Genomic DNA, 10,747 nt, shown 5'->3' with positions numbered 1-10,747 from the left:
ACTCTCTTCTCAGAGCCCACTTGAAAAAACCAGGGGGTTTGTTCTAAGTTAATGGCACTTCAATTGCTAGCTTTCATCATTTTGGTATAAAGAACTACTCTGTCATCTACTCACATTTGGCTACTCATCCCCCAAATGCATGAACTTGCCACTTGTCTTCAATTTCTCTATGCTTTGGCCTCTGTGACTCATGAAATTGTTAGACCTTTGGGAAACTCTAAAGGTAATCAAACGAGTTTGATTACCCATGGAAGTGTTTAGCAGATAGAAGTTGTCCTGTAAATTTTAGGGGTTGAGTTCTGCTAGTATTGCCTCCACTGAATTCCATTTCTGCAGGTCCTGAGCGTACAGTACAGTGAGGCACCCTGTGGGTGGTCACTTCCTATTCTTTCTGTTTATTGATTAATAGATGGAATAATTGGATGTGAGGCCAAAATATTACATACAAAGGAATTATAATGTCCAAAGTCTATTCATACCAATAGAGGAACACTGGTGAGGAAAGTGTGAAATTTCTATCCACAAACATCAGAGACCTGGTTAGTCACAGTGACTGACACCTGTAGTCCCAGCACTTTGGGAGGCTGATGCGGGCAGATCACCTGAGGTCAGGAGTTCGAGACCAGCCTGGCCAACATGATGAAACCCTGTCTCTACTAAAAATATTTTTAAAAATTAGCTGGGTGTGGTGGCAGGTGCCTGTAGTCCCAGCTACTCGAGAGGCTGAGGCAGGAGAATCGCTTGAATCTGGGAGGCAGAGGTTGCAGTGAGCCAAGATTGCACCATTGCACTCCAGCCTGGGTGACCGAGTGAGACTCCATCTCAAAAAAAAAAAAAAAAAGCAGCCAATTGTGATGCAAGGCACAAAGCTGCAAAGGATTATGGTAGAGAAAGTACAGGGCACTTATGGGACCATAGAGGAAGAAAACCTCACCTAGAGCCTGACCATATTGCCACTTTAGAAAGATCACTCCTGCTGTGGCAAATTGGATGCAGGCAGGTCAGTTAGAGCTATATCGTTGGAATCCTGGAGAGCCCCACTGAAGGTCTATAATGTGGTGAAATAGAAGTGGACAGACGTGGGAGACAGGAAGAAGAATGAACTTGATTTGTCACTAATTTGATGTTGTAGCAGGGGTTGCCTGGGAGAGGGAAGCATTGAAAATGAAGATCCTATATCTGGCTGAGCGATAGAGTTCAGAAATCTAGGTTTGTGCAAATCAAAACAAGTGTGTAGGGGAAGATGACTAGTCCAACTTTGGTTGTGCTGTGCTTGATAGTGGTGTCTTAGATACACATTAAGTAGATGAGTATGGAAAGCTATGGTTGAGGCCTGTGTATGAGCATCATTTAGGTGGGAATTAAAGTCCTGGAAGAGGACTGGAGAGAAAGAGAGAGGAGGTAAGAGAGAGCCCTCAACATATTCTCATTTACAGGACAGACTTAATTTAGGGAAAAGAAAAGAACAAAACAGACTGTCAGAAGAAAATTAAGGGAATGCAATGTCATGAGACAAAGGGATGCGAAAATTCTTTAAGTGGGAGGACAAGGCCAAGGTGTCAGGTACACTTGAGTGGTCAAAAACTGACTTAAAAATATTTCCCAAGATGGGAGGGGCATTGCTGAATTTCAGACATTTAAGGCTAGAAAGAGCCATTAATAGCATAATACACTTAGATAACTAAATGCTTCTTCTGTAATTGTATAGGCAAAATGCTCACAAACCTGAAGGCAAGCCAGTATTTTAAATAATTTTACTCCTTAACATGTGTGAACTTTCTTTGAATGTATTTAGTTTTTACTATCATATATCCATCCAGTCATGTTTCCTTAGTTCCCATTCATACACAAATGTGTTTCTGTTACCTCCTTCCTGATATGAGTTTCCTGTATCACACTGACATCTGTATATGCTTGGGTATTATATAGTTTTTCTAAAATCTGGTGTCAAACGAGATTTGTCCTAGCAATGTCTTTAAGTAACAGCTAAATTTGTTTCTTATTAACGACCTTCAAAAAACGTAGACCTGAAGCAGCCTGGCTCTTCTAAAAACTCTAATGACTAAACTAAGACCATCAAAACATAACAAATGAGGTCAGATACATGCACGGGTTACTTATGGTGATAACTCAGTGATCTGGTTCGGATTTGTGTCCCCACCCGAATCTCATGTCGAGTTGTAATCCCCAGTGTTGGAGGAGAGGCCTGGGAGGTGACTGGGCCAGAGGGGTAGATTTCCCCCTTGCTGTTCTCGTGATAGTGAGTGAGTTCTCACGAGTTCTGGTTGTTTAAAAGTGTGCGGCACCTTCCCCTTCCCTCTTTCTCCTTCTCTGGACACATAAGATATGCCTGCTTCCCCTTCACCTTCTGCCATGATTACAAGTTTCCCGAGGCTTCCCCAGCCATGCTTCCTGTACTGCTTGCAGAACTGTGAGTCAATTAAACCTCTTTTCTTTATAAGTTACCCAGTCTCAGGTAGTTTTTTATAGCGGTGCAAGAATGGACAAATACACATAGCTAGAATGCAAAGCAGTGTATTAACACACTGAGTGGATGAAGAACAAACCACTAAAAGAAGTGGTACTGGGAATGGGAGGGACACAGAAATCAAGATAGTCTGGGTGAGCCTCGCTCTGCTGTGGCTCGGAGACAGGGGCAGGAGAGAAATGGGAGGGACGATCCTCTCCAGCCTGAAGTGAGGCCTCCGCACAATTCCTCTCTAGAGCTCGTGGGAGACAGAAGCCTCACACCAGTCTCCTTCCCTACTATAATCCCATGAAGATAACATGTTAGTTTCCTAGGCACTGTAGTTCCCAGAATGACTGCTGGGAAGTAGATATGAGTACACCAGTCTCAGAAAAGCAGTAACTTTCACGATAAATTAGCTAAGGTGCACATCATTGTTCTGTGACATTGGTCACTGGTTTTCCAGATCTGAGAAACTCATCATACTGATGGAGAGAAGAACACCCAGCTTCCCTGGGATGTGCTGTCTTCACAGAGGCCCTGCTCCTGCAAAGCCTATTTGGAGGACTCAGTCTTTGTGCCTGGAGATCCCACAGACTCTCCCTCCAATCTTACTGCAATCCGACCACAGGGTTTCCAGAATAAAGACCCCGCTGTCCCCCTCACTCCTTTCTGTGACGGATGCTTGGCCACAGAAGCCAGAGCTGTGAAGGACAACTCAATCCAATACAGCAAACAGCATCCCGTTTTCTCATCTTAATAGGAAGGCCCCGAGAGGCAGCAACAGGTGAGTGGGGTGGCGGAATTTGGCTGATTATTTCCCCTGCAAAGGATCCACTCTCACAAAGCAGAGACAGTGATAGGAGATGTGAGATCCCAGGCAAAACGTCTCCAATCAGGCAAACAGGCTCCCAGACCAGCCAAGGAGCAAGCGTCGTACCTCACGTTGGTATGCCGCTTCACGTACAGGTTGTGGAAGTTATTTGTGTTCTCCATCTGGCCTGCCTTGGGGCCCTGCAGCCTCTGGATGATCTCCGCTTTCATCTCCATGGCGATGTGGGCCGGCAGCAGGGAGAGCAGAAGCCGCTCCTGGACAAGGTGAGGAAGGAGGAACAAATGTCTCTCAGACAACACGGGGGATGACCAAATGACACTGGAGATCCTCACTGATTTGCAGGAAGGCCAATTTGGGAATTCTTTCCTAGAAGCTAAAATACAGATTCTAGAAATATATATTGGGAATAAAAAGAGATTTTCTAAGGTCAGAGTGTATTATTATATTATTTATTGAATTCTAAGTGTGTGTTCTTCAGCATGAAGAATAAAGGAAAGCAAAGTTGTTTCCCCAGAGATTTTTAAATCTATTTTGATTTTAAAGTAGCAAAGCAGAAACAATATTAAAATTTCAGAAACCACTGGTCAGTCTAAGATCGAAAACACTCATTTTCGCCTGCTTGTTCATTTCAGAGCTAAAAAGCTAGCTTTCTTGCACTTAAGAAAGACAGCTGATAGTCCACCTAGTCTGCATTTCTTAAATAAGATAAATACTTTCAAAGATTTCATTTCCTCTATGATAAGCACCCAATCCTCTTTAGTAATTCTAAGCTATTATAAAAATGGAGTCAGAAGTGTTAGCTTCTGTAAAATGTCATCCATAAGAAACTACAGGTGGAACACCAGGAAATGATAACATACGAGCTTTTTGAGTATTTTTGGTCTTTATATTCACTATGTTCAGAAAACAATAAATATTAGTGAACAATATTATACTCATTTTAACATAAACTTATTTTAGTTAGAGTGGCATTTTCTCATTCTCCTCAATGAAAATACACAATAGTTTTTGGAGGAAACTCTAACAGAAGGGTAATCAGGATATATATCCATCCTGGAATATTTTAATGTTAATCCATTTTAGAAGCATCATATTCTTTAGCTATTGTAGAGTTTAGCAACTGACATTCAAGTTGATAAACAAATATTTGTTCAATGAAACACTTTATCTATGACATCTTTATCTACCACATTGTCCCTCTTTCTCTTTTCCTTTTTTTGGCAAGCTGATGAGGGATTAGGGGAGGAGGGGAAGCTGGGATTTGCTTTCAGGTTCACAGGGCCAGATGTCAATCTCTTTGTCCACTCCTAGTGCACATCGCTTGGGTGGCTGTTGGAAATTTCCACTGAGAGAGCTGAGGGTGGGCCAGGAGTGCATTCTGATGAGCCTGCCCCCGGCTCATCCCTCCAAGGAAAGACAAGTACAAACGCAGCAGAAGACACAGTATGTACCCATGGGGGAACCTCAGTGTATAGTAGATAGTTTCTCCATGTACTGGCATAACTGAGCATTGATCATTTATTCATTCATTCATTCACTTATTCACTTATTCAGAAAGTATCCATCTTTGACCAATAAATGCCATGCCCTTGAAAAGCACTAATGGCAAATTAAAGAAGGATGCAGAGACTCTCTGCTTTGGTTGCCCTTCTGTTTCCCAAGAGTCAGGCATTAAGCTTCTTCCAAACACCACCCTGTCTGTCTAGTCTCGTCTGACAGCAAGTGCACTGTGTGTTGAAGCCTTGCTTATGAATGATATGATACCAGAGACCCTGTCACATTCTTCTTTGATTTACCATTAGCGCTTTTGAAAGGGCATGGCCTGATCCCACTCTCTTCTCAGAGCCCACTTGAAAAAACCAGGGGGTTTGTTCTAAGTTAATGGCACTTCAATTGCTAGCTTTCATCATTTTGGTATAAAGAACTACTCTGTCATCTACTCACATTTGGCTACTCATCCCCCAAATGCATGAACTTGCCACTTGTCTTCAATTTCTCTATGCTTTGGCCTCTGTGACTCATGAAATTGTTAGACCTTTGGGAAACTCTAAAGGTAATCAAACGAGTTTGATTACCCATGGAAGTGTTTAGCAGATAGAAGTTGTCCTGTAAATTTTAGGGGTTGAGTTCTGCTAGTATTGCCTCCACTGAATTCCATTTCTGCAGGTCCTGAGCGTACAGTACAGTGAGGCACCCTGTGGGTGGTCACTTCCTATTCTTTCTGTTTATTGATTAATAGATGGAATAATTGGATGTGAGGCCAAAATATTACATACAAAGGAATTATAATGTCCAAAGTCTATTCATACCAATAGAGGAACACTGGTGAGGAAAGTGTGAAATTTCTATCCACAAACATCAGAGACCTGGTTAGTCACAGTGACTGACACCTGTAGTCCCAGCACTTTGGGAGGCTGATGCGGGCAGATCACCTGAGGTCAGGAGTTCGAGACCAGCCTGGCCAACATGATGAAACCCTGTCTCTACTAAAAATATTTTTAAAAATTAGCTGGGTGTGGTGGCAGGTGCCTGTAGTCCCAGCTACTCGAGAGGCTGAGGCAGGAGAATCGCTTGAATCTGGGAGGCAGAGGTTGCAGTGAGCCAAGATTGTGCCACTGCATTCCAGCCTGGGCAACAGAGCGAGACTCTGTCTAAAAAAAAAAAAATCAGGAGACCTGACTGGTCATATTCTCAGACATGAACAGAGGAGCCCCTGATGGGAGAAGGGAGGCATGTAGCTTTGAGGTTTCCCATTGAATTTGTCATAATCCAAGCACGTAGATGTTGGAAACAAATGTTATTTCTAAAGCAGTGATAAGGAATATTAACATGTAGACTATAAATAATTATGGGTCTGGATCTAGGCTATCTATTTGGAAATTCCAGTAGAATCTGTGCATCTACAGAGATGTCTTAAGATTGGCTTGATTAGGTTAAAACCCATTTTGGACTCTTTCTGATGGGCGATGAGTCAAGGGCTGAGACAAAATGAAATGCACCAAGCCACAGGTGCGCAGTGTGTGTAACTCTCCATTAGCAGAGCTTATGATGACAATCTGTGTGTACGTGGATTCAATACCATCTTCCATTGAATTTAAAACAGTCAGTCGACATTCCCAGTGTTTACATGAGTTTCTAGCTATGCTTCTTATAGCCAAGGCTGTCAATACCCATATTTCCCTTCTTTCTTGCTTGGGGGTCACTGTAGATTGTTCCTTCCTGAATGTATGGTTTCCTGTGTGTCCACTAACGAAGAGGTAGCTGATGAATAAATACTCCAGCTTTTGCATCAACATCCCTCAGTGGGGAATCTGAGCATGGTCAGTACATCCCTCAGAGAATCCCAGGCAAGACTGAGCCCTGCTTCCATCATCAGCCCCTTTGATGAGCTGACCTCCCTCTTTGGAGGGAGCTGACCTCATGGTCCCACGCCCTCACCCTGCTAAAGAGAACCACTTCCCAACTAAGTTACTGTACCCAGACCCTTGTCTTAGGATCTGCCTGTGGTAAACCTAACAGATATTTCCAAGCATCATCTCTCCTCCTCCTATATTCTGTAATAAGACTATGCTAAACCCCAAATCACACAGAGCCAGTCCTTCCTGAAAGATACAGATTCTATGATCAAAAAAGGAGAATCAAATATAGTAATCCTTTTCCACACCCAGAGCCTCATTTAACAACCAAATGTAAGTTAAAATCTTTATTTTAGACCCAAATGTAGAAGGATGACTGACTTTTAATAGGCGGTTTAAAAAATATAGAAAGTAAACTTCATATGTTGTACAAAACAAGAATTGTTTTCTTTTGTTGGAAGTGTTAAAGAATCCATGTGAATTCAGACTGAAATGAAGATGCTGGTAACTGCCAACCAGCCAAATAAAAGAACTCAAGCCTTCCCCCCATCATTTAATGCTGGCACCACTGGTGGATGGTAGACAGCACCGCACCTGGTGACAGCTCAGGTTCCATGCTTTGAGTGTGCCCGTGCCCTCTAGGTGATCACAGTGCTGGGCAATTGACTGAGTTTCCGAAAAAAGCCTGAGCTCAAAAGTGGTGAAACAAGACTCCTTCTTTTAAATTTGTCTTTCTCCCCTTTAAAAATGTTCTGATCTGACGGAAAAGCCCACTATTATGGCACACATGATAAATTTCAATCCAATTTGTAAAATCTGACAATGTTAATACTTCCACTAATATTTTAGCTTTTTGCAAAAGTAGTTGTGTGCCCTGCTAAATTTTCTGAAAGCAACACACACACTTAAGTGCTTAATATACTGGGTATAACTTAGCTACATTATTTTCCCAAGGTTTTTGGAGAAATTCCTTAGGGATACTTTTGAAAAATTAAGTTGTCATTAAACTGATTGATGCACACTGGTTATTACTTTCTCTTTCTAGTAAAGCTCATGTAACTACTGAGAATTTGTCTAATTCTGGCATATTCAAAGGTTATCTGATTGATAACTTGCCCTTGATTTGGGGGTTCCATTTAACACATCCCTTTGTTAAACCTCCAATTATTATTCGTTAGCAATATATTTTTCTTAGAACTTGTTCTTTTAAATTGTGTCTGATAAAAGAGATGCAGAGTTAATTTAGTAAATTTCAATGTACTAGTGATCAAAGTTCAGAACAATCTGAGCTCTGAAGTGTTTCTAAACTAATGAAGCAAGGCAGAGATTGTAACTATATTTTATGTCTTTCTTTAGACTCTTTCGATTGGTAGGAAAATCCAATTGAAGCAAAGAAGACTTTTACTTAAACTTTGAGCTAAGATATAGCATATATTATACATATTATATCCTGTCCCTTCAATAAACCATGCATGGAATAGATACGTAAAGCTGCTTTACTTTCCAGAAGGGAGGATAATAGTGAAACACTCCTTTCATATGAATCTTTAAGTTTTTCTCTTTTAATTCTTATTTTAAATGCAATTTCAATTACATCAGGATGCTAAATCAATTGGATAAACAGAAAAGATGTTAAATGTTTTTCTCCTTCTAAAAGAAAGAAGCTAACAGAGTGGACAAACACCAGATTCCTAAGCAGCCATTAGGCCACTTGTGGCTCCGTCATCCACGTACTTAGAAGTCATTTCATAATGTCCTGCAGTATCAAAAAGCTAGTTGTCCATCAACATGAAATGCTGCCTATGCTGACCTGAGAAAACAGGTGACAGAAATAGAGGACAATAGCACCTCCCCCAGCTCCTGTTACACATCTTCCCTTGCAGCAGGCTCCACGCCTCCAAGTCTCAGACAATAATGGTCCTCCTCCTGCCTCAGCCTCCACCTCCCTGTTCTCCCAACAACTGCTACTGCCGCTGTTTCCCGTTACATAATTTAGCTTTTTCTCTTAGGTCCCTCAGTAGAATTTTTGCTTCACATCAATCAATTAAAACTCTTACTATTTGAAAGGTCTTGCTTTATCTTTCTTTGACTTTTACAAAAAAAAATTGGTCATCATATTCACATGGGATGGAGAGTAGAAGGCGTCGCAGTAGAAATAGTTCTGAGGTAGGAGAAGACGGGATTCCGCCCCTTCTCTGACACCTCAACCAAATCAGTCAGTCTTTGGGGCCCAGCTTGGTCATCTGGAAAATAGGTCTGTTGGCTATGGAGTTGAAGGCCTCCGTGTCCATGTAAGAGCACAGCCCTTCAAAGAACCATGGGGGACCCTTTCTGGAACTTACCTTCCACTGTCTTAGAGATGACTACATCCTGCTGCACCCGAGTGCCCAACCACTAGCCCCAGGCAGAGGAAAGAACTCAAGTGCTCAAATCCCCACACGGTGGCGAAGACTGCAAGTCCAGATGGCCTGAGGGCAAGGAGACTCCAAGTGAGATCCGGAACAAGCACCCAAGGAGGAGGCTGAGTCTGGGCTGTCTGTTCCTTGCAGTGTCTCTGACTTGTGGGAGGAGGATGAGGAAGGGCTGAGATTACTGAGGAGCGACTTTAAAGAGCAGTGTTTTCATATCTGTGTGCAGAGGGAAAGTCAACCTGCTTCTTTCACAGCCCAGAAAACTGGAATGCTTTGTGCAAATTAAAATCACTACGCACTTCAGCAAATCAGGTGCCCCTTTCATAAGACAGCAAGTGCTTTCCTTGCATACATGTCTTATTTTCTCACTTAACAAACCCTGGTCACACACAATATCATTTAGATTTATACATGTTTTGACAAAAAATAAAAAAAAGGCACAACAGACATAGATGTGGCTCCGAGGGAGTGAAGGCAGGTGGTCATCACCTGCGAGTTGAGACTGAATGGAACTCATCTTCCAGCTTCACAGCCAGCTGTTTCCATCCAGCTGGATTTGCAGGTTCAAGGAGATGATCAGAACATTTTTAGAGAGTATATTGTTAAAAGATGGTGGAAAGAATGAAATTATCACTCACACGGGATGACTCTTCAGTTAACAGAGAAGAAAGTGCTAATCAAGTCAAAATATAAAGTATGTCTACGGTCACTGATGACAGTAAATTGGTATTTCTAAACTGGAACTGTTTATCATCAACGGTCAATTCAATTCTCTAAAATAGAGCCTCTAGGGAAATGAGAATCACACAAAAGGTGGAAAAATATTCAATCCTTGGATAAGAGTCTATGCAAGTCCTTAGATGAGAGCTGCAGCTGTGCTCCCTGGGGTAGGCACAGGGCACCTCGTGGCGCACCAGCACCCAAGTCAGCCCTGCAGGCTGGTGCAGCTGCAAAGCCTGAGCAAGCAGAGCTCAGCACCAGTGTGAGAAAACCACCCAAAGGGGAACCTCCTCCTGTAAATAAGACCACCACACTCACACACCATAAAGTGAAAAAGCAAAATGCTGCAGAGGGGAGCCAAGTCTGATTGGACTTGCCTCTCAAAGAGTATCCATCCACAGGTAAGCAACGCCATCCGGCCTGACATGGGCGGTGCCAGTGGAGGTATGCTGGGGAGAGAATGGGTGAAGACAGACCATGCTCCTGGGCATTGGCCAAAAACCCTCAACATAAGGTACAGATGGCCAGGCACAGGCAGGTGGTGGCGCCAGCCTTTGGATTTCTTCTGAGGAGGAGGACAAGGTGGAGATGCTGATAATATCATTGACAGAAGGAGATAAGAAGAAGAAGGAAAAAGTGGCAGCACATTGGTATCGATTTGACGAAAGGTCCCAAGGAGCAAAATGGAATACTTTTTATGTTCAAATGCAATCCCTCAGAGCAACTCCATGCTACAGATGACAGATACATGATGCAGTTATGTACACACTACACTTGCAAGGGACTGGACTATTGTTCTGAAATGTGTTGCCCCTCCCTCCTGTGCCCCCTGGGAGGCAATGAACCTTGGGAGGACCAGTAACATGTGAGTAGCAGTGATATGTGCTCCTTCTTTTTTTTTTTTTGAGACAGAGTCTCGCTCTGTCTCCCGGGCTGGAGTGCAGTGGCCGGATCTCAG

At 42.7% G+C, this 10,747-nt stretch overlaps 1 protein-coding gene across 1 annotated transcript in view; it reads right to left on the bottom strand.

Moving 5' to 3' along the window:
• ADCY2 (adenylate cyclase 2 (brain)) overlaps nucleotides 1-10,747 on the bottom strand; it is a 420,021-nt gene that overhangs the window by 138,605 nt on the left and 270,669 nt on the right. The window contains exon 4 of the mRNA XM_011940963.1: nucleotides 3,408-3,556. Coding sequence (XP_011796353.1) covers nucleotides 3,408-3,556 — 149 coding nt within the window. The remainder of the gene's footprint in view (nucleotides 1-3,407; nucleotides 3,557-10,747) is intronic.

The sequence above is a fragment of the Colobus angolensis genome, unplaced genomic scaffold, assembly GCF_000951035.1.
Source record: "Colobus angolensis palliatus isolate OR3802 unplaced genomic scaffold, Cang.pa_1.0 Scaffold196, whole genome shotgun sequence".
NCBI classification, from domain to species: Eukaryota; Metazoa; Chordata; class Mammalia; order Primates; family Cercopithecidae; genus Colobus; species Colobus angolensis.
This window is presented reverse-complemented; position numbering and strand designations above follow the sequence as displayed.